The 24,592-nt window shown below is 44.8% G+C and overlaps 1 protein-coding gene across 2 annotated transcripts in view; it reads left to right on the forward strand.

Annotated features, from left to right (window-relative positions):
• CFAP47 (cilia and flagella associated protein 47) overlaps window positions 1-24,592 on the forward strand; it is a 1,117,227-nt gene that overhangs the window by 57,381 nt on the left and 1,035,254 nt on the right. For both annotated transcript variants that reach the window (XM_073664712.1, XM_073664711.1), the window contains exon 13: window positions 19,265-19,454. In XM_073664712.1, coding sequence (XP_073520813.1) covers window positions 19,265-19,454 — 190 coding nt within the window. The remainder of the gene's footprint in view (window positions 1-19,264; window positions 19,455-24,592) is intronic.

A 24,592-nucleotide genomic window follows, 5' to 3' on the forward strand; every position in this document is an offset into this window, starting at 1 on the left:
TGCACCAAAATCATAACTGGATTTTTTCTCAGTAATGATGAAAATTAATGTTAATACGCAGTTTGAGTGTACAGCGGGGCGGGGGGAGGGGCAGGGGATGGATCTCTGCAGGAACAATGAAGATCTCCATTTTTTTTTCTCTTTCCCGCATTTGCAGTGGGGAGGTGCAATCTGTCAGCCTATCAGCAGCGCACACACGGAGCGAAGTGCTTTTTTTCACACAAGCAAGGGCATGTGTCATTGGCAGTGTATGTCACATGTCCTTGCCCTATAAGACCAAGCCATTTTCCCCGTCGCCACCATTTTCTCACTGCTGCAGCTGCGTGTTAGACGGCACCGCTGTTGCTGTGTGCGCTATACCTTGTTAATTTCAAGCCAATTTTCGCACAAATATACAGATAGCTTGGGAGTAGGGAATAGTTGTGATTGCAGTCCTTTTAAGGACTAGGTTACAGCATTTCCTACGACTTTTATCAGGCAGGTCTGTGCTCTTAAATAGATAGGTTGTGGGAGTAAAGACTAATTGTAATTGGAGTCCTTTTCAGGACTAGGTTACATCAGTTCCTATCAGTTTTTGCCAGGCAGGTCTGTGTCAGTGCTGTGCAAGTTTTTTTCACAGCATTTGGCTGAATCTAGCAAAGCTAATCCTTTTTGGCCTATTGCAGAGTGTGTTAGTCAGTGGAGTAGCCTATCTGTGTTGCAAGATATACCACCTGTGTATAGAATACCAATTTTTTTACTGCACCTAGTGAAGTAAAATCTTTTGGGCATAGCATCATTCTATTAGTCCATCTATACTGACCTCCATCAGGTTGCAAATTAAAACTAATTTTTATCTGCATCTACAGTACCTCTGAAAAAATATTTGGGCTTCTACCTGTGTGTGGGACTTGTTGTATTAGTCCATCTATATTGACCTCCATCAGGTTGCAAACTGAATATATTTTTTTCCTGCATCTACCTCTGAAAAAATATTGGGCTTCTAGCTGTGTGTGGGTCTTGTTCTATTAATCTATCTATACTGACCTCCATCAGGTTGCAAACTGAATATAATTTTTTTCTGCATCTAGCTCTGAAAAAATATTTGGCCTTCTAGTAGTGTGTCGGACTTTCTCTATTAGTCCATCTATACTGACCTCCATCAGGTTGCAAACTGAATATAATTTTTTCTGCATCTAGCTCTGAAAAAATATTTGGCCTTCTAGTAGTGTGTCGGACTTTCTCTATTAGTCCATCTATACTGACCTCCATCAGGTTGCAAATTAAAACTAATTTTTATCTGCATCTACAGTACCTCTGAAAAAATATTTGGGCTTCTAGCAGTGTGTGGGACTTGTTGTATTAGTCCATCTATACTGACCTCCATCAGGTTGCAAACTGAATATATTTTTTTCCTGCATCTACCTCTGAAAAAATATTGGGCTTCTAGCTGTGTGTGGGTCTTGTTCTATTAATCCATCTATACTGACCTCCATCAGGTTGCAAACTGAATATAATTTTTTTCTGCATCTAGCTCTGAAAAAATATTTGGCCTTCTAGTAGTGTGTCGGACTTTCTCTATTAGTCCATCTATACTGACCTCCATCAGGTTGCAAATTAAAACAAATTTTTATCTGCATCTACAGTACCTCTGAAAAAATATTTGGGCTTCTAGCTGTGTGTGGGACTTGTTGTATTAGTCCATCTATACTGACCTCCATCAGGTTGCAAACTGAATATATTTTTTTCTGCATCTACCTCTGAAAAAATATTGGGCTTCTAGCTGTGTGTGGGACTTGTTGTATTAGTCCATCTATACTGACCTCCATCAGGTTGCAAACTGAATATATTTTTTTCTGCATCTATCTCTGAAAAAATATTGGGCTTCTAGCTGTGTGTGGGTCTTGTTCTATTAATCCATCTATACTGACCTCCATCAGGTTGCAAACTGAATATAATTTTTTTCTGCATCTAGCTCTGAAAAAATATTTGGCCTTCTAGTAGTGTGTCGGACTTTCTCTATTAGTCCATCTATACTGACCTCCATCAGGTTGCAAACTGAATATATTTTTTTCTGCATCTACCTCTGAAAAAATATTGGGCTTCTAGCTGTGTGTGGGACTTGTTGTATTAGTCCATCTATACTGACCTCCATCAGGTTGCAAACTGAATATATTTTTTTCTGCATCTACCTCTGAAAAAATATTGGGCTTCTAGCTGTGTGTGGGTCTTGTTCTATTAATCCATCTATACTGACCTCCATCAGGTTGCAAACTGAATATAATTTTTTTCTGCATCTAGCTCTGAAAAAATATTTGGCCTTCTAGTAGTGTGTCGGACTTTCTCTATTAGTCCATCTATACTGACCTCCATCAGGTTGCAAACTGAATATAATTTTTTTCTGCATCTAGCTCTGAAAAAATATTTGGCCTTCTAGTAGTGTGTCGGACTTTCTCTATTAGTCCATCTATACTGACCTCCATCAGGTTGCAAATTAAAACTAATTTTTATCTGCATCTACAGTACCTCTGAAAAAATATTTGGGCTTCTAGCTGTGTGTGGGACTTGTTGTATTAGTCCATCTATACTGACCTCCATCAGGTTGCAAACTGAATATATTTTTTTCCTGCATCTACCTCTGAAAAAATATTGGGCTTCTAGCTGTGTGTGGGTCTTGTTCTATTAATCCATCTATACTGACCTCCATCAGGTTGCAAACTGAATATAATTTTTTTCTGCATCTAGCTCTGAAAAAATATTTGGCCTTCTAGTAGTGTGTCGGACTTTCTCTATTAGTCCATCTATACTGACCTCCATCAGGTTGCAAATTAAAACTAATTTTTATCTGCATCTACAGTACCTCTGAAAAAATATTTGGGCTTCTAGCTGTGTGTGGGACTTGGTCTATTAGTCCATCTATACTGACCTCCATCAGGTTGCAAACTGAATATATTTTTTTCCTGCATCTACCTCTGAAAAAATATTGGGCTTCTAGCTGTGTGTGGGTCTTGTTCTATTAATCCATCTATACTGACCGCCATCAGGTTGCAAATTCAAAATAATTTTTTTCTGCATCTAACCCAGCCAATAGTTTTGGCCTAATACCACAGTTTGGCCACTCAGCTCTGCTCGGTTACCATCCATTGTTTTTTTGTGCAAACAACTCCAGAGTTGTGAATTAGTTAACCACCAAAATGAGTGGAAAAAGGCCTGCTGCTGGTGGAAAGGGGAATAGGCGTGTTGGGAAGGGGAAAAAAGGTTGTGTCCGTGGGGTAGGTGTTAAAGCAACAGTAACATCTGCAGAAGAAAGACCATCTTCCAGCCAAACTAAAATGTCTACTTCTTTTAGCGAACAATGTGATAAGATCCCTTTCTTACGGCCACGCCAATCGCTACAAATTCCAGATGAGGCACAAAAACAGCAGGTGCTTGAACGGATATCAAGTGCTCCTTTAAGTGGGCTCTCCTCCACATCAACTTCAACATCACAAATACTCCAGTCCTCAAAGGTGTCACCCAAATCGCACTTGCTTCCTCACAGCTCCCAAATCTCCAGCTGCCCGTCTGAGTATGAGGTAGAACAGATGGTTGAGTCTGCAGAGCTGTTTACTCATACTATAGCCTGGGAATCAGAGGTCGACTCCAGCGCTTCTGTGAATCCAGACGAGGAAATGATCTGCACTGATGCCCAGAATCTTTATGAGTCGGATCCAGGACCAGACGCAGAAGGTTCTGACCATAATGTAGACCCTCATTCCCAAACTGTAACTCCTGTTGGTGGAGACAATGAGGAAGACGATGATAAGACTCAAATACCTGATTGGAGCGACAACTTTAGTTTTTTGTCAGGGCAGGAACAGGTTGGCTCTGAGGACGACGGGTGTGATAACGCACAGGGTGATGATGATGAGGTCGGAGATCCCACTTACTGTCAACCCACAGTCAGCCAAGAGATGAGGTCAGCAGAGGAGGTGGAGGAAGATGCTAGTGACGACGAGGTCAGGTTGCGCCTTCCTGGACAGAGACGTAGTACTGGAAGCACGTCAACAACTGCATCCTCAAACACAACTCTGCCTCTCACCACAAGTCGTGGTGGCTCTTCAGGTCGCATGGGTGCTAAGCCTTGCATAGCCTGGGCATTTTTTCAGATCGATAAAGATGACCCAACTCGTGTTATCTGTAACATTTGTCAGCAAAAGCTAAGTAGAGGCCAAAAAATACATAGTTTGAGTACTTCATGCATGAACCGGCACATGGACATGAAGCATAAGTTGCAGTGGGAAGCTCAGTGTGCTACAATGCGGCCTAGCCGGCCGGGCCAACCACCGTCTGCCATATCTTGTGCATCCGCGGCCTCTTCATCCTCTGTGACTGGGGGGACAGCAGTCACACCTGTTTTGGGGCGCAGACCTGCCACCTCTTTACCCGCAACAGCCAGCGTGATTGGCAGGTCATCATTTTCTTTGGAGGTGGTAACACCAGCTGGTGTTGAGCGCTGTCCGACATCGATAGCACCATCTTTGGATCAAGGCAACCTAACATGTCCTCCTGCATCTTCCTCACAGACCGGCAGTTTGCCGGGGACACCCTTATCAACCCCGTCTAAGCACAATAGCCAGCCCTCGGTCCCTCAGATGTGGACAAGTAAAAGACCATTTCCTCCTAGCCATGAGAAAGCTAAGAGGTTGAATTTCACCATCTGCAAGCTCTTGGCTACAGAAATGCTGCCTTTCCGCTTGGTGGACACAGAGGATTTTCGAGACCTTATGTCCGTCGCAGTGCCCCAGTACCAGATGCCCAGTCGGCACTACTTCTCAAAGAAAGGTGTGCCTGCGCTCCACCAGCATGTCGCACATAACATCACCGCTTCTTTGAGAAACTCTGTGTGTGACAGGGTGCATTTCACCACAGACACTTGGACGAGTAGGCATGGACAGGGGCGTTACATGTCGCTGACTGGGCACTGGGTAACTATGGTGACAGCAGGACAAGGGGCTGCTGTCCAAGTCTTGCCGTCCCCACGAGTTGTGCGTCAATCCTCTTTATGTCAAAGTTCCTCCACTGCTTCTGCCTCCTCAACCTCCTCTCGGTCTTCCACCTGCACCCAAAGCCTGTCTGGTCATGCCACAAGCTTTCTAACTGCGCAGAAGGGATCCTGCACACCTCCTTACTATGCTGGCAGTAGGGCTCAACGTCATCAGGCGGTTTTTACATTGAAATGTCTGGGAAATGTGAGTCACACAGCTGAGGAGTTGTGGTCAGCTCTGGAGAACCAATTTCATGAATGGTTGTCTCCACTGGACCTGAAACCAGGGAAGGCCGTGTGCGACAATGCTGCAAACCTGGGTGCGGCCCTTCGCCGGGGCAATGTCACACACGTGCCTTGTATGGCTCACGTGTTGAACCTGGTTGTCCAGCAATTTTTAGCCCACTATCCCAGACTAGATGGCCTTCTGCAGAGGGCACGGTCGCTGTGTGCTCACTTCCGCCGTTCGCATCCCGCAGCTCAGCGACTTACATCTCTACAGAAGTCGTTGGGCCTGCCACTTCACCGGCTAAAATGCGATGTGCCTACCCGGTGGAATTCAACTCTGCACATGTTGCAGCGACTGTGGCAGCACCGACAAGCCCTGGTGCAATACGTTCTGACGTATAGCCTGGGCCAACGAGATTCAGAGGTGGGGCAAATCACGCTGGAGGAGTGGTCTCAGATCAGGGACCTATGCACCCTTCTGCACAGTTTTGAAATGGCGACGAAGATGTTTAGTGCTGACGATGCCATTATCAGCATGACTATTCCGGTGATTTACATGCTGGAGCACATGTTAAACAGAATTCGGAGTCAGGTGGTGGCACAAGAGGAGGTGGAGGAAGTAGAGGAGGAGGAGTTGTATGCGGAAGGGCTAACATCTGCAAGGTCCAGACGGTCGGCAGCACCAAGGCGGCAGGCATGTGAGGGTGGGGGAGATGGTTTTACCAGGGCGCATGGTAGCAGCCAAACTAGTGAGGAAGGTGCAGGAGCCCAGGAAGAAGTGGAGGACGAACTGATGGAAGACTCATCAGATGAGGGAGACCTTGATCACATTTCTGTTGTGCGAGGTTGGGGGGAGAGGACAGAGTAAGGAAGCATGATTGTTACCTCGCCACCAACACAACAGGGACTTGGTGCTCCTGGATGCGCAACACACATGAGTGCCTTCTTGCTGCACTACCTGCAACATGACCCTCGAATTGTGAGAATTAGAAATAATCCTGACTACTGGGTTGCCACACTGTTAGATCCCCGGTACAAAAGTAAATTTGCAGAAATTATTCCTGCCCTAGAAAGGGATGCACGCATGCAGGAGTATCAGCAGAGACTGTTGCAGAATCTTACATGTGCTTTTCCACAAAATACCAGTGGTGCACGTAGTGAATCTCACAGTTCCAACTTGCCAACCGTGGGACCGTCAAGTGTTCAGCACTCAAACCGTAACAGAACCACAGTATCTGCTGGTAACATCAATTTTGCGGAATCATTTCACCACTTTTTTAGCCCATCCTTTGCAAGGCCACAGGAGACAAGAAGTCTGACACATAGTCAACGCCTAGAGACGATGGTACAGGAGTATCTCCAAGTAAACATTGAAGGCACGACTGTGTCACTGGACCCTTGCTCTTTTTGGGCTTCCAATCTGGATAAATGGCCGGAGCTAGCCACTTACGCCTTGGAGATCTTGTCATGCCCCGCAGCCAGCGTTCTGCCTGAACGTGTGTTCAGCGCTGCTGGTGGTGTGCTGACAGATAAGCGCACGCGGCTCTCCACTGATAATGTAGACAGACTCACGTTCATAAAGATGAACAAATCATGGATCCGAAACGACTTTTCTACCCCTGTGTCATCCTGGGGAGAGTAAAAGCTTGATGATTGGTTAAAATCACCCTACCAACCGTTTTAAGCTTTCAAATTACTAATCATGTTTATCTGTATCTTGACTGGAAAATAATTTGGGCTTTGTAGCAGTGTGCAGCACTGATCCTATTAGGCCATCTATACTAAAGCTTCACCAGATTTAAAATTAAAAATAATTTTTAGCTGCATCTAGCCCGGAAAATAATTTTGGGGCTCCGAGATGTGCAAGGCACATAAGTGCCTTCTTGCTGCACTACCTGCAGCATGACCCTCATATTGTCAGAATTCGAAGTAATCATGACTACTGGGTTGCCACACTCTTAGATCCCCCAAACTTTTCGATCAACCTTTTCATTTTAATAAAGACCAAAAAAATGGTCATTTTTGAAATTATAAGTATTAGCAGGTTGTTAGAAACTGAAATCAAACAGTTTTCAACTCAAAACTTTATTCTAGGTGATGTTACATTTTCACATAGGACCCCTTGTTCGAAAGGAGCTTCTGAACTCTCTCGTCCATTGAATTTGTCAGGTTTTGGATGGTTTCTGCTTCAATTGTTTTGCATGAGGACAGAATACCCTCCCAGAGCTGTTGCTTAGATGTGAACTGCCTCCCGCCATCATAGACACTCCTTTTAATGATGCTCCAAAGGTTCTGAATGGGGTAGAGGTCAGGGGAGCATGGGGGTCACACCATATGTTTGTCCCCTTTTATGCCCATATCAGCCAGAGATGCAGATGTTTATGTGCAGCATGAGATGGTGCATTATCATGCAGAAAAATGATCTTGCTGTGAAATACACTGTTCTTCTTCTTGAACCATGGCAGGAAGTGCTGTTTGAGAAAATCCACATACATTATGGAGTTCATCTTTAGCGCCTTCAGGGATCCTAAAGGGGCCGACAATCTCTCTCCCCATGATTCCAGCCCAAAACATTACTCCACCTCCTCCTTGTTGGCGCTGTAGCCGTGTTTGCGTGGGGTGTCCATCAACCAGCCATCCTCCACTCCATCCATCTGGACCATCGAGCGCTGCACGGCACTCATCCGTGAACAAAACAGTTTTGAAATCAGTCTTCATGTAATGTTTGGCCCACTGGAGCCGTTTCTGCTTGTGTGAAGTGGATAGAGGAGGTCGACAGGATGGCGCATGCACAGCTGCAAACCTCTGAAGGACCCTGCATCTTGTTGTTCGGGGGACGTTGGAGGCACAAGCAGCTTCAAAAACTTGTCTGCTGCTATGACAAGGCTTTTTTGCCGCTGCTCTTTCAACCTGACGTAATTGCCTGTAGGAAAGAGTCCTCAATTTGCCCTTATCAGCACGCACACGTGTGTACTGTGAATCAGCTACATACTTCTTGATTGCCAAGACACTTCATCCTGATCATCGCACAATGTTGATTGTAGTCATGCCTTGACCTAAACACTCCACAATTTGTTGCTTCTCAGCAGCCGACACATCCTTTTTCTTTCCCATTTTGGCAGAAAATGTAGGCTGCTTAATAATGTGAGAGAGCCTTCTTAAGTAGTCTTGCCTTTCATTGGACACACCTGCCAAACTAATTAGCACAGGTGTCTGCAATTGTTTACAGTGATATAAAGAGCCCTGACACACATCACCATCAATGAGTTTAACTGACAAACAAACAAATTCTTCCCTTATCACTCCTAAACACTTTTTGCATAATAATTTGGAACGCAGTGTACATGTGCTTTTCCACAAAACACCAGTGGTTCACGTAGTGAATCTTACAGTTCTAACTTGCCAACCGTGGTCTGTATGGAGTTGTTCAATAAAGGGCCCAAAATTAAGATAACATAGATGGGAGAGGTCTCTATGAATAGGAATTCCTAAGTATTTGATACCCTGTGAGGGCCAGGCAAAGGGAAAGTTGGACTGGATGGAATCCTATATGGATTTGGGGAGGGAGACATCGAGGGCCTCAGACTTCGCTGCATTGATTTTAAAATTTTACCATGTAACAAAGTGATCTATTTCAGCCATAACAGCATGGATGGATATATGTGATTGAGTGATATATACTAGGACATCATCAGCAAATAGAGAGCACTTGTACTCGGTGCCTCCCACCTCAATCCACCTAATATTGGGGTTATGGCGAATTGATGAGAGCAGGTGCTCCGTCACTAGGATGTATAAGAGAGGGGACAGAGGACATCACTGCCTTGTCCCATTGGTGATTGTGAAAGGTGATGAAAATGTTCTGACGCACCCCCTGGGCCTTGGGACACCCGGAGCCGGACCCTTTTTGGTGGATGCTGGTGGTTGTAGTCTTCGTGGCAGCGACCCGGTTCCGTGGCTCAGGGCGGTCAAACCAGTGGCGGAACTATTTATGTGGTTTTGATGTTTAAATGTCCGACTACGCCACCCGTGGATTGCGGTCAGAGTGAACCGCCGCTACAGGGCAGACCGCTGAGGCTGGTGTTGTGGGTGCAGCAGAGCGTAGCATAACTCCCCACGGGAGGAGTATAGCCTCAGGGCAGTGTATGCGGAGGATGGGGGTGATGGTGCAGGGCAGCAGCAGTAACGACACGGAGTCAGTGATGCAGTTCAGGGCCTTTACTCACAGTTCTTATTATCCAGACCACGTCTGCAGGTAACGGCTGCCCACGTCGTACTGTGCTCACCAGGTGAGGGGCTCAGACAACTCCCAGATAACTTTGGAGCACTTCACAGGACCCCCTTTGTGTGTCCTTTGTCTGGCCTTTCTTACCAACACTTCTGTCCGGCTGCCTCGGGCCTCCTCTTGGTAAACTTGGCGCCAGTTTCCCTGACCCTATGTGGTGCCTTCCTAGCGGGTGTAGCGAGGGGCTGCGCCACATAAAATGTCAGAGCCTCCGGTTTCTAGCTGAGGGTCGTTTCCTGCCTCCACTAGTTCGGGGACCGGTCTCCCCCTTTGGCCTGACCCCTCCACGCAGGTGGATTCGGGCGTGCGGTGGCGACTCGCCCGTCCGCACCCCTGGGATCCCTTCATTCCTCGTTCCTGGAGCCTTCTCCGCTCCTCTTCCTTCCTTCTCCCTCTTCCAGGCCTGGGCCTCTGTTACTAGGCCCGCCTCCGGAGCAGAGCTCATGCAGAGCCCCTGCTCCCTGCCACTTCTGCTCAGACTTCTCTGCACTGAACTAAGATGGTGCCCACCTTTTATACTCCCTTCTCAATGCACCCAGGAACTGCTTCCTCCCTGCTCCTGCACTACAGGGTTCCCCTTCCTCAGTGTTCCCTCCCCCCACTCCAGCCAGGGACAGGGACTGTCGTGCCCATCTCAGGGGCATATTGGTCGCCCTGCCCCACGGCAATGTGGTGTAATGCATGCAGGTGTCGGGTCCTGATCCACACTCCATCCTTACCTGAGAGTGAGATATCACACCTCTGGGTGAGGTGCAATACGTCTGTAGCAACCGAGCCCTCAGGGTGCTACAGTTCCATTTATCTTCAGCCTAGGTGACGTATTGCGATACAGGGCCGTGATTTTGGCTATAAAAGGGTCCCCTAGACCCCTACCCCAAGCTTTTTAAGAGAATCATATATGGCGTGCCAGGAGACTCTATGGAATGCTTTCTCAGCATCCAACGAGAGTATCTAATTACAAATTTTTAACTGCATCTAGCCCAGGAAATACTTTGTGCCTAGTAGCAGTGTCTGCTATTCAGCGGATTATCCCGGCTGTTAAGCAAGCTGCACCACCTGTAGTTTAGACACTTAATTTTTTCAAAGGAAATGCTTCGGGACCATGGGATACTTAGTGAAGAGCATCAGGAGGCACCCCAAGGCATAGGGGCTGGGACTGGCAGTAGGATGCCTTGCGGTGGACAGCCGAGCTCGATCCTTATAAAAGCTTTTTAACTGCAGCAGCTTTAGTGGACGCTACTGGAGCTGGAATTACCGCGGCTGCTGGCATGAGACTTGCCCTCCAATAGATCCTTGTAAATAGATTTAAAGTGTATTCATTCAAATTAGAGAGACAATTTAAATTAAAAAGCTTAGAGCTGCCTCCACCACAGGGGGGCTCGCTCGACCCACCAGCGGACAGGCACCAGTATTGGGAGAGGGGGGCTGGCCGTCAGGATTCACCGCGGCTCTGGCACAAACCCGGCGACACGGAGGTGGCACGGGCAGGAGCGGACTGGCCGTGTCGGCTTCTCACTTTTTGGATTTTAGAAGGGCATGACATGCCTATATCTGTGTCTCCCCCTCCTTTTACTCCTCCACCTCTTTTATTTTCGCATGACTATATGTACTTGTCACTTTTCCATGTGTTAGTTATGTCTTCTGAGCAGTTTGTCAGCTTTTGGACACCTTTGAAGGTGTTTTCTATGTGTTTCTATGTGTTTTTGTTTGCCTGCCATTGGTTTTAACGGTGTTCGAAGGTGTTCGACGAACAGTTCGGCGAACACACGGGTGTTCGACGAACCGAACCGAACTCGAACACTACGGGGGTGGCTCAACACTAATTCTTAACAAAAAAGTGTGAAACAACTGAAAATATGTCTTATATTCTAGGCTCTTCAAAGTAGCCACCTTTTGCTTTGATGACTGCTTTGCACACTCTTGGCATTCTCTTGATGAGCTTCAAGAGGTAGTCACCGGAAATGGTTTTCACTTCACAGGTGTTCCCTGTCAGGTTTAATAAGTGGGATTTCTCGCCTTATAAATGGGGTTGGGACCATCAGTTGTGTTGTGCAGGAGTCTGGTGGATACACAGCTGATAGTCCTACTGAATAGACTGTTAGAATTTGTATTATGGTAAGAAAAAAGCAGCTAAGTAAGGAAAAACGAGTGGCCATCATTACTTTAAGAAATGAAGGTCAGTCAGTCCGAAAAATTAGGAAAACTTTGAAAGTGTCCCCAAGTGCAGTTGCAAAAACCATCAAGCGCTACAAAGAAACTGGCTCACATGAGGACCGCCCCAGGAAAGGAAGACCAAGAGTCACCTCTGTTTCTGAGTATAAGTTTATCCGAGTCACCAGCCTCAGAAATCGCAGGTTAACAGCAGCTCAGATTAGAGACCATGTCAATGCCACACAGAGTTCTAGCAGCAGACACATCTTTTCAACAACTGTTAAGAGGAGACTTTGTGCAGCAGGCCTCCATGGTAAAATAGCTGCTAGGAAACCACTGCTAAGGACAGGCAACAAGCAGAAGAGACTTGTTTGGGCTAAAGAACACAAGAAATGGACATTAGACCAGTGGAAATCTGTGCTTTGGTCTGATGAGTCCAAATTTGAGATCTTTGGTTCCAACCACCGTGTCTTTGTGCGACGCAGAAAAGGTGAACGGATGGACTCTGCATGCCTGGTTCCAACCGTGAAGCATGGAGGAGGAGGTGTGATGGTGTGGGGGTGCTTTGCTGGTGACACTGTTGGGGATTTATTCAAAATTGAAGGCATGCTGAACCAGCATGGCTACCACAGCATCTTGCAGCGGCATGCTATTCTATCCGGTTTGCGTTTAGTTGGAACATCTTTTTGTTTCAACAGGACAATGACCCCAAACACTCCTCCAGGCTGTGTAAGGGCTATTTCACCAAGGTGGAGAGTGATGGGGTGCTATGCCAGATGACCTGGCCTCCACAGTCACCAGACCTGAACCCAATCGAGATGGTTTGGGGTGAGCTGGACCGCAGAGTGAAGGCAAAAGGGCCAACAAGTGCTAAGCATCTCTGGGAACTCCTTCAAGATTGTTGGAAGACCATTTCCGTTGACTACCTCTTGAAGTTCATCAAGAGAATGCCAAGAGTGTGCAAAGCAGTCATCAAAGCAAAAGGTGTCTACTTTGAAGAACCTAGAATATAAGACATATTTTCAGTTGTTTCACACTTTTTTGTTAAGTATATAATTTCACATGTGTTAATTCATAGTTTTGATGCCTTCAGTGTGAATGTACAATTTTCATAGTCATAAAAATACAGAAAAATCTTTAAATGAGAAGGTGTGTCCAAACTTTTGGTCTGTACTGTAGATTGGGTGCACGTCCTCCAGGCATAGACCAAACCCAGCATATAAACTCCAAATAATTAAAACAGCACTCCTATTAGGAATCCAGTGATTTATTTGCTCAAAAAGAGCTAAGGCGACGTTTCAGCTCTGTGTTTGAGAAAGGTTCAAACTCAGAGCCGAAACGTTGCCTTAGCTGTTTGTGAGCGAATAAATCACTGGTTTCCTAATAGGTGTGCTGTCTTCATTTTTTCAAGTTTATATATATAAATATATAAACACTATATAAACATATACACACTACCGTTCAAAAGTTTGGGGTCACCCAGACAATTTTGTGTTTTCCATGAAAACTCATACTTTTATTTATCAAATGAGTTGCACAATGAATCGAAAATATAGTCCAGACATTGACAAGGTTAGAAATAATGATTTTTATTTGAAAGAATAATTTTCTCCTTCAAGCTTTGCTTTCGTCAAAGAATGCTCCCTTTGCAGCAATTACAGGTAGAGGTGTGCTTTGGGTCATTGCCCTGTTGTAGGATGAATTTGACTCCAATCAAGCGCTGTCCACAGGGTATGGCATGGCGTTGCAAAATGGAGTGATAGCCTTCCTTATGAAAAATCTCCCACTTTACCAGCACCAAAGCAACCCCAGACCATCACATTACCTCCACCATGCTTGACAGATGGCGTCAGGCACTCTTCCAGCATATTTTCAGTTGTTCTGCATCTCACAAATGTTCTGTGTGATCCAAACACCTCAAACTTTGATTCGTCTGTCCTTAAAACTTTTTTCCAATCTTCCTCTGTCCAATGTCTGTGTTCTTTTGCCCATATTAATCTTTTCCTTTTATTAGCCAGTCTCAGATATGGCTTTTTCTTTGCCACTTTGCCCTGAAGGCCAGCATCCCGGCATCGCCTCTTCACTGTAGACGTTGACACTGGCTTTTTGCGTGTACTCTTTAATGAAGCTGACCGTTGAGGAGCTGTGAGGCGTCGATTTCTCAAACTAGAGACTGTAATGTACTTGTCTTGTTTCTCAGTTCTGCAGAGGGGCCTCCCACTTCTCTTTCTACTCTGGTTAGAGCCTATTTGTGCTCTCCTCTGAAGGGAGTAGTACACACCCTTGTAGGAAATTTTCAGTTTCTTGTCAATTTCTCGCATGTAATAGCCTTCATTTCTAAGAACAAGTATAAACTGTCGAGTTTTACATGAAAGTTCTCTTTTTCTGGCCATTTTGAAAGTTTCATAGAACAAACAAATGTAATGCTCCAGATTCTCAACTAGCTCAAAGGAAGGTCAATTTTATAGCTTCTCAAATCAGCCAAACCGTTTTCAGCTGGGCTAACATACTTGTGCAAGGGTTTTCTAGGTTTTTCTAAACATCCATTAACCTTCTTACACAGTTAGCAAACACAATGTACCATTAAAACACTGGAGTGGTGGTTATTGGAAATGGGTCTCTATACACCTATGTAGATATTGCAAAAAAAAAACAAGACATTTGCAGCTAGAATAGTCATTTACCACATTAAAAATGTATAGAGTGCATTTCTGAGTCATTTAATGTTAGCTTCTTTGAAAAAAAATGTGCTTTTCTTTCAAAAATAATGAAATTTCTAAATGACCCCAAACTTTTGAACGGTAGTGTGTGTATATATATATATATATATATATATATATATATATATATATATATATATATATATACACTGCTCAAAAAACTAAAGGGAACACTCAAATAACACATCCTAGATCTGATTAAATGAAATATTCTCATTGAATACTTTGTTCTGTACAAAGTTGAATGTGCTGACAACAAAATCACACAAAAATCATCAATGGAAATCAAATTTATTAACCAATGGAGGCCTGGATTTGGAGTCACCCCTAAAATTAAAGTGGAAAAACACACTACAGGCTGATCCAACTTTGATGTAATGTCCTTAAAACAAGTCAAAATGACACTCAGTATTGTGTGTGGCCTCCAGAAGCCTGTATGACCTCCCTGCAATGCCTGGGCATGCTCGTGATGAGGTTGCGGATGGTCTCCTGTGGGATTTCCTCCAGGATGGCACATCGATGCGAGATGTGGCAAGAAGGTTTGCTGTGTCTGTCAGCATAGTGTCCAGAGGCCGGAGGCGCTACCAGGAGACAGGCCAGTAAACCAGGAGACGTGGAGGGGGCCGTAGGCGGGCAACAACCTATCAGCAGGACCGCTACCTCCGCCTTTGTGCAAGGAGGAACAGGAGGAGCACTGCCAGAGCCCTGCAAAAGGACCTCCAGCAGGCTACAAATGTGCATGTGTCTGCACAAACGGTTAGAAACCAACTCCATGAGGGTGGTATGAGGGCCCGACATCCACAGATGGGGGTTGTGCTCACAGCCCAACACCGTGCAGGACACTTGGCATTTGCCACAGAGCACCAGGATTGGCAAAGTCGTCACTGGCGCCCTGTGCTCTTCACAGATGAAAGCAGGTTCACACTGAGCACATGTGACTGACGTGGCAAAGTCTGGAGACGCCGTGGAGAGCGATCTGCAGCCTGAAACATCCTTCAGCATGACCGGTTTGGCAGTGGGTCAGTAATGGTGTGGGGTGGCATTTCTTTGGACGGCCGCACAGCCCTCCTTGTGCTCGCCAGAGGTAGCCTGACTATTAGGTACTGAGATGAGATCCTCAGACCCCTTGTGAGACCATATGCTGGTGCGGATGGCCCTGGGTTCCTCCTAATGCAGGACAATGCCAGACCTCATGTGGCTGGAGTGTGTCAGCAGTTCCTGCAAGATGAAGGCATTGAAGCTATGGACTGGCCCGCCCGTTCCCTAGACCTGTATCCGATTGAGCAGATCTGGGACATCATGTGTCACTCCATCCACCAACGTCATGTTGCACCACAGACTGTCCAGGAGTTGGCGGATGCTTTAGTCCAGGTCTGGGAGGAGATCCCACAGGACACCATCCGTAACCTCATCAGGAGCATGCCCAGGCATTGTAGGGATGTCATACAGGCACGTGGAGGTCACACACAATACTGAGCCTCATTTTGACTTGTTTTAAGGACATTACATCAAAGTTGGATCAGCCTGTAGTGTTTTTGCACTTTAATTTTGGGGGTGACTCCAAATCCAGGCCTCCATTGGTTAATAAATTTGATTTCCATTGATTCTTGTGTGATTTTGTTGTCAGCACATTCAACTTTGTACAGAACAAAGTATTCAATGAGAATATTTCATTCATTCAGATCTAGGATGTGTTATTTGAGTGTTCCCTTTATTTTTTTGAGCAGTGTGTATATATATATATATATATATATATATATATATATATATATATATATATATAGTGAAGGAAATAATTATTTTATCCCTTGCTGTTTTTGTAAGTTTGCCCACTGACAAAGCCATGAACGGTCTATAATTTTAAGGGTAGGTTAATTTTAACATTGAGAGATAGAATATCCAAAAAAAATCAAGAAAATTACATTGTATAAATTAGATAATTTTTTAGGCTACAAAACCATAAGTAAGACGCTGGGTGAGAAGGAGACAACTGTTGGTGCAATAGTAAGAAAATGGCAGAAATACAAAATGACTGTCAATCGATATCAATCTGGGGCACCATACAAAATCTCACCTCGTGGGGTATTCTTGATCATGAAGAGGGTGAGAGATCAGCCTAAAACTACACGGGGGGAACTTGTTAATGATCTCCAGGCAGCTGGGACCACAATCACCAAGGAAATCATTGGTAACACATTACGCCTTAAAGGTTTAAAATCCTGCAGTGCCCGCAAGGTCCCCCTGCTCAAGAAGACACATGTGCAGGCCTATCTGAAGTTTGCCAATGAACATCTGGATGATTCTGTGACTTATTGGAAAACGGTGCTGTGGTCAGTTGATGCAAAAATGTAGCTCTTTAGCATTAACTCAACTTGCCGTGTTTGGAGGAAGAGAAATGCTGCCTATAACCCAAAGAACACTGTCCCCACTGTCAAGCATAGAGAAACATTATGTTTTGGGGGTATTTCTCTGCTAAGGGCACATGACTACTTCACTGCATCAATGGGAGAATGGATGGAGCCATGTACCGTAAAATCCTGAGTGACAACTTCCTTCCCTCCACCAGGACATTAAAAATGGGTCGTGGCTGGGTCTTCCAGCAAGACAATGTCCCAAAACATACAGCTAAGGCAACAAAGGAGTGGATCAAAAAGAAGCACAGTAAGGTCATGGAGTGGCCTAGCCAGTGTCCAGCCCTTAATCCCATAGAAAACTTATGCAGAGACTTGAAGCTCCGAGTTGCCAAGCGACAGCCTCAAAGTCTGAATGATTGAGGCTAAGTGCCCACGATGCAGAAATGCTCCTGATTTTTTCTGCATCTCCCTGGCAGGAAAAACGCATGCAGATTTTACATGCGTTTTTCCTGCCAGGTAGAATCGTTTGTCAAGCGTTTTTGCATGCATTTTTGCATGTGGGTTATCAAGCGCTTTTCCAAGCGATTTTACCATGGATTTATATATTGTGACCAAGTTAATAGTTAAAATAAGAATAAAAATGTTAAAAAATAAAACATTATACTCACCTTCTGATGGCCCCCGGTCTCCTTCTCCCGTGCGTCTGGTGTCTTGGGCGGCTCGCAGAGGTGTAAAAGGACCTTCCATGATGTCATTTAGTCATGGAATGTCCTTTTACACCATCGCGAGCCACCGGGGAGCCAGGACGCATCGGAGAGAAGACCGTGGGCCATCAGAAGGTGAGTATAATGTTTATTTTTTATTTTTAAATTCTTTTTTTTAACAGGTACTATGGAACCCGGGTCTGGAGGAGAGTCTCCTCTTCTCCAAACCCGGGTACCATCCGCACATTAAATTGCTTAATATCCGCATGTGCACATGTAGTCATGCGGATATTATGCGATTCAATGCAAGTCAATGGCGACAATTACGCTGCATTTCCGCAAAAATAATGGACATGCTGTAGATTTTTCCGCAATGATAATCCGCAGAGGAAATTTCCGCAGCATGTGCACATCACATGCGGATTATCATTTGGGACCATGGGGCATGTATTACCAAGCGTTCTTTAAGCGTTTTCGCTGTGGAAATTCTGTGGCAAAAACGCTTGAAAAACGCATAGTGGGCACGCAGCCTTAGAGATGATCTGCAAAGAGGAGTGGACCAAAATTCCTCCTGACATGTGCGCAAACCTCATCATCAACTACAAAAAAAGTCTGACTGCTGTGCTTGCCAAGGGTTTTGCCACCAAGTATTAAGTGTTGTTTGCCAGAGGAATCAAATACTTATTTCTCACTGCAAAATGCAAAAATATGTTTCTAATTTATACAATGTGATTTTCTTGATTTTTTTTTGGATATTCTATCTCTCAATGTTAAAATTAACCTACCCTTAAAATTATAGACTGTTCATGTCTTTGTCAGTGGGCAAACTTACAAAAGCAGCAAGGGATCAAATAATTATTTCCTTCACTGTACACATGTATGTATATATATATATATATATATATATATATATATATATATACTGTATATATGGTATATATATATATATATTTATATGTATACATATATATATATATATATATATATATGTATATACACATACAGTATATGTATATATATTTGCAGTGCTTCATAGACTTGTATGGGTGATTTTGATCTTTGACTTCAATCAAAAACTACAATACGTACATGTTGTATCCATGAAAAACATTGATAGAACACATATGTCAAAAATAGATGGTTGTCTGAACACCCTTAGGGTATGTTCTCACACTGTTTTTATTTTAGGCACACAAAGCTGACGTGGTTTTCAAGAGAAATCCACATTAGGAATCTAAGTGTTTTTTGTTGAGGTTTACACATCTGAGGTTTGAAGTAATGTTTGACACAAACTTGAAGAGATGAGCCAGATTCATCAAAGCTTTCTTGCCAGAATTCTCGTGTAAAACATTGAAAAAGTGCAAAATTTAGGCACAACTCTGAGTTTTGTGGTGGCTTTTCTCTGCCCACTCCCCTCAATTGACAGATCTCTCCCTGTATAATGAAAGACCTGTCTCTCCAGGGATGTGGGTGGCAAAAAGTCACAGGGGACCAAGCCGCACTGGAGATTAGTCAAACAGGCGGCTTTCTCTGAAATGCCGCAGCGCTTCAGAGTTACACATACCTGGCTGAAACCATGCAGCCTGTGTCTGATACTTGCTACCCACGGATGGGGCAGTATGCATCCGCTGTCAGGTACTCTACACTATTCTTATCTTTTTTAAGATAAAAGCTGAAAACCTCGTTTGGTTTCTATCACAAGTAAAAACAGTATGAAGGTAAAATATTGTATTTGAATTATTTTGGAGCAGGAAGCAGTCCTTCTTCCCGCAACAGAAGCAGCTTCCATTGTTAATTACTAGTTTCTCTTCTTTTAGGGCATTTGAAGTAGTGAATAATGATGTAGACATTGGCATTGCACCAGCTGCCGGACTTCAGTCTCCTAGTACTCCACTTTCTAAGCACTTTAATGAGCAGCATCAAACTAAATCAGCTCCCAGCAGTAAGGGTCGCATGCTGACCACTCGACAACTTGCTGCTGGAGAGTCTAGATCCATAACACGAGAGGTAAGTCTCCTACACCGCAATCTAAAACTTACTGTCCATTGATGTTTCTCTATTTTGTCTAACACTTCTACAAAATGAAAATGTCCCACACAAACCTGAGCTGCTTGATTCTTTTGGGATATTGAAGGGGTGTTCCTGGATCCCATACATGATACAAATGCTGATCATGTGGTATAAATTCTGGGACTCCCACTATTCCGAGAGTAGCTTTCCCCAGTTCCAACCAAAGTGGCTTCACATGTGCGTTTTCTTTCTTCTATAAGGTTTATGGGAGATATGGAAACATCTGTTATGGGAGATATTGATAGATCTGTCTCATAGATTTTATTAGTAATGATTTAGACGACATATCAGCCAATGTGCCGTAACAGACACCCTTTATTTTTTCGTCCTTCACCAGAGAGCAAAATCCTTTTTAGCTTAAAGATTACCCATCATTGGGTTTTTGCATTATTAACCACCACCATCCCTTAATCCATCAATATTATTAGAAAAATCAATGAAACAAAACCAGAAGAACTTTGAAAGTGTCATGCGCTGTATAGTAGCCTACCTGACGAGTCATCTAGGAATACACATCCCCCCCTTGCAGCTTGCTTGGAATAAAGCATAGAAGATTATTTTTAGGGCACTGACTGTCTGGCTCTTTCTCGTTATGTGTGCAGTTAGATCGCTTCACATACAGTGCAAAACACTTGCAGAGTTCTCTTATAGGTTACAATATTTCACTTAAAACATACATGGACATATAGTTAATCCCTTGCCGATATTTCAGGGCCTGAGTTATGTAGCTTTCACCACACATCTGTGATATACAGTCAACATCCTGCTGAAACAGAAGCGATTGGAGCTATATCTGATCGCAGCTTTCTAACCATTTAAATGCCACTGTCAGTCACTGACAGCGGCATCTGAATAGCGTGATCACCGATGTGTGCATGCACCTACTTCCTTTGGCACCCAATGTGATCACAGGTGGTCTCATGGCATCCTGGGAATGCTGAAGACTCCCACAGTCTGCATGTGGCTGGACTTCATAGAAGAATGCTGTTTTGTCTATGTACTAAAATACAGTTCTATTTCAGTATATAGTTTAAGCAATTGACTAAAAAATGTAATAAAAATAAGTTTTTAAAAAATATGAAAAAGATAAAATAAAAATTTAACTCACTCTCATTTTCCTCCCTTTAAAATGAAAATTGGTATTGGCGTGTCTGTAAAAGTCCAATAAATCAAAATATAAAATTAATTAACCTAAAATCAAAATACCAGAATTGTATTTTTTGTCACCTCACTTCCATGAAAAATTGCAATAAAATCAGAATGTCATCTACCCAAAAAAAAATATCAATGAAAATATCAGCTTGCTACACAAAAAAGAAACCCTCTGACATCTCCACTAACAGAAAAATAAAAATAGTTGTGGGTCTAAGAAAATGACACAAACCAAATTTTATTTTTTACAAAATTCTGTTTTTTTTTTCCACCACTTATCACCGCGTATCACGACAATTATACTGACTATGAAAAACCATGCAAAACTCCAATTCATCCCACAAAGAAAAAGCCTTCATATGCCTGTGTTAGAAGAAAATAAAAAAGTTATGACACTTGGAAGAAGAAAAGGAAAAAAAAGAGGAGCAAAAACGAAAACTTGCCCACCAGTGAGGTGGTTAATGGAGTTTTCTTGGAAGCAAAGGAAGGAAAGCTCCCAGTGGATATTGTTTAGACAGGCTGGGCAGCAGCATGAGAAACCTCTTATACTCCTAGTATATCCAGTATTAAATTAGGTGGACAGGGTGGACAACAGTGTGAGCAGCTGACTTGCCCATGGAGATATGGGGGAGACTCGGTACCCGGGCCTTTACCTTCTGGGGATGTCACGGCAGTCGGCTCCCGGGCCCGTACCCTGGGGTCACTCTTTAAAAGGGGTTTTGTTAACAATTTGTCTTGTGACGCCACCTGTGGCTTCTGGTAATGATTACCAGCGCTGCTGCAGACCTCCGGGGGGTGATGGAATGGCAGCTGGGATGTTTCTGCTCCCCACAGGCAGAGCGGACCCCCGGGGCAGGGTTGATAGAAGGGATGCAGGTGAGAGATGGCCCGGTCGGGTCAGGGGGAATGACGGACACGCACACAGGGGGATTCGCTTCAGTACCTTTACTGGTGTAACGGCAGGTATGGTCCAGGGTACTTGCTAGGAAGGGTGCACTTCAGGACTCTCCCCAGTGAGCGGGTATAAGGCCTCCTGATCCAAGTCTTCCTCTCTCTAAGCTTCTAGCCAGCCTGGAACTTTGGCCTAGCTTCTATGTTGTGTTGCTTTCTCACCTGACTGCTTGGTAGTAGGACTTTTCTTTGGCAACCACTATTCCTGGACGCTGGGGCCTTCGTGGTTCTTAATCCTGTTATTGCTGGTAGCTTGAGGATAACCCGGGGTCTGGAAGCCTCCTGGTATGCCGGTTGTCCCTACTGGGTGTAGAGAACCCTGTAGGCGCAGACCCGGTGTCCGGCTTGTGTCTTGGGGTGAGCCTGTGATGCTCCTCTGCCCCCTCAACTTCTCTCTCCTCTCTCCTTGACTCGGCCACACTCGGGGCCTTCAGTACACGGCAGCTCACGTGCTGCTTCTTCACTGGTCTAAGTGCCAGCACACTCTCTCTCAGACTGAGAGACTCTCTAACTGAACTGAACTGCTTAACTCCACCCTCCATATATATATATCCCTAACAGGGCTCCCTCTAGTGGTCTGAGGTTGAAGGGTGGAGGTGTTTGTTTGTAGTGAGGGCTCTTGTGGAGAAGTCCGTCCATGCACCCTTTTGGGTCCTGTGGTACCTGTAGTAGCAGTTTGCCACATTCCCCCCTAGTACAACTCAGTACTCCTGGACTGAAGCATTTTAAACAGGTAATAAAATGTAACAAGAGTAATAACAATAACAATGTTACAGTAAGTCCCATCACCAGGTGTCCATTTCACTGATGAAGGTGTAACAAGAGCAGCATGAGGGACCCGCCTGAAAACCCTCAATGTAGGCCCTGGGTGTGGCTACAGGGCATAAGTGATCCAGGTCTTGGACCATGTCTTCGGCCACGCCAAACAGGTTTTTGTTCTGTGGTCTTTTTATGAAACAAATAAGGGGGCACTTTGATAAGTGCAACTATGTACAACGGAAAGTTTTTGGCTGCTCACAGTCCTCAGCCTACAAGTCTCTATACCCTTACAGGTAACTAAATGAACACATTCTATTTTCAGTTTACACAAATAAATAACAGTAGGCAATACCCCACTGGGTAACTATTTACACTGTAGCCATTTTGTATTTTATTCCCTATACCTGGTAGGGATTTGGCCTTGTGTGCTGCGTGTGGACCTTCGTAGCACTGGGGTGATACTGGTGTCTGTGCATGTACTCTCTGTTAACCTATGAGATCTACGTGCGGGTAGATTATAAAACTGCCTCAATCTCTCTACGGGACTGGCAAGTACACTGATTACTGGGCCCTCCGGTTCTGCTTCATCGAGTGATCCTCCTCTTACTGGGGACTCTTCCTGTTCCTGAGCAGGTTCTTCTAGGGCTCTCACAGGTTCTTATTGTGGTGGAGGCTCTTCTGGTGGTTGACAGAAGTGTATTACTGGTATAATAACTGCTCCATCAAGTTGAGGCCAGTCCGCAGGGAAGTCTCCTAGAACTGTATGAAGTACATCTTCCTTGGGTTTCTCCGGTATTACAAGAGGTGCTTCTTCCTCCGGTGTCTTCAGTAGACCTGGGCACAATTTCAAGTGGTCTCTTGAGACTGTTGCGGTTGTTTTACCTCCATCCTTGCTGATCAGGCAGGTTTTGGTGTTGTCAAATTTAGAATTCAACACTGTGTAGTGCTCTCTTTCCCACTGGTCATCGAGCTTGTGACCTCTTCTTTTCCGCTTGAGCACTATTTCTCCTGGTGCCAAGGGTTCTGCTGGTGCATGTTTGTTATACTGCTCTTCTTGTCTTTCCCTCACCTTGTTTAGACTGTCTTCGACACAGGCCTGTACTTTCTTGTACTGCTCTTGCCGACTTGTGTCCCAGTCTTCAGTGGACGTATCTGCAGCAGGTTCTACCACTCCGAGCTCCAGGTCCATGGGCAATTTTCCTGGTCTTGCTCTCATGAGGTACGCTGGGGTACAATTAGTAGAACTCACCGGTATGTGGTTATACAGGTCCACTAGGTCAGGTAGCCTGTCTGGCCACTGGTTCCTCTCTTCCAAAGGCAGGGTTTTTAGCAGGTCTATGACGATGTTATTCATTTTCTCGCACATACCGTTGGTTTGCGGATGATATGGCGTAGTCCGAATCTTCTTGCATCCATACAGGTGACAGAATTCCTTGAATAGCTCAGCTTCAAAAGCAGGGCCTTGATCTGTTAGCACCTTATCCGGATATCCATGGGGCCTGCAGAAGTAGGCTTGGAACGTTCTTGCTGCAGTTTCTGCTGCCAGATCCTTGACAGGGGCTACCACCAGGAACCGGGAATAGTGATCCACCATGGTCAGGGCATAGGAATAGCCTGATCTGCTGGGCGACAGTTTAACATGATCCAGAGCGACAATCTCCAGGGGTTGGGTTGTTTTGATGGACTGCAAGGGTGCTTTCTGGCTGCCGTAGTCTTTCCTTCTGAGGCTGCAGGGCCCACAATTCCGGCACCACCTTTCTGTGGAGCTCCGCATTCCAACCCAATAGAATCGGTCCTTCAGCAGGGTTTCCAGCTTCTTCCAGCCAAAGTGACCTGCTTGGTTGTGGTAGGCCTCTAACACCATCTGGATATCCGTCCTGGGTACAACAATCTGCCACACCATTTCATGGGTTCTGTGGTTGACATACCTTCTGCACAGCTTTTCTCTGTAGATGAACAGCCGGCTTCTCTCATTCCACAGGTGTTTGGCTTGTGGAGGAGCATCCTTCTCCAGGTGAGAACCTTCCTGGGTTATCAGTCCTTTGATGAGGCTGACAACCGGGTCACTGTCCTGGGTCTCCTTCCAACTGTGATGAGGTAAAGGATTCAGCGTCCTACCCTGACGTCTTCTGGAGGCGTGTTGCTCGTGGACCACTCCGCTTCTGTGGAAAGCAGGTAATTCAGCTTCTTCTAGGTCATCCACTTCATTCTCG

This window comes from Phyllobates terribilis, unplaced genomic scaffold (assembly GCF_046119375.1).
Source record: "Phyllobates terribilis strain yellow unplaced genomic scaffold, ASM4611937v1 Scaffold_2__4_contigs__length_985480577, whole genome shotgun sequence".
NCBI classification, from domain to species: Eukaryota; Metazoa; Chordata; class Amphibia; order Anura; family Dendrobatidae; genus Phyllobates; species Phyllobates terribilis.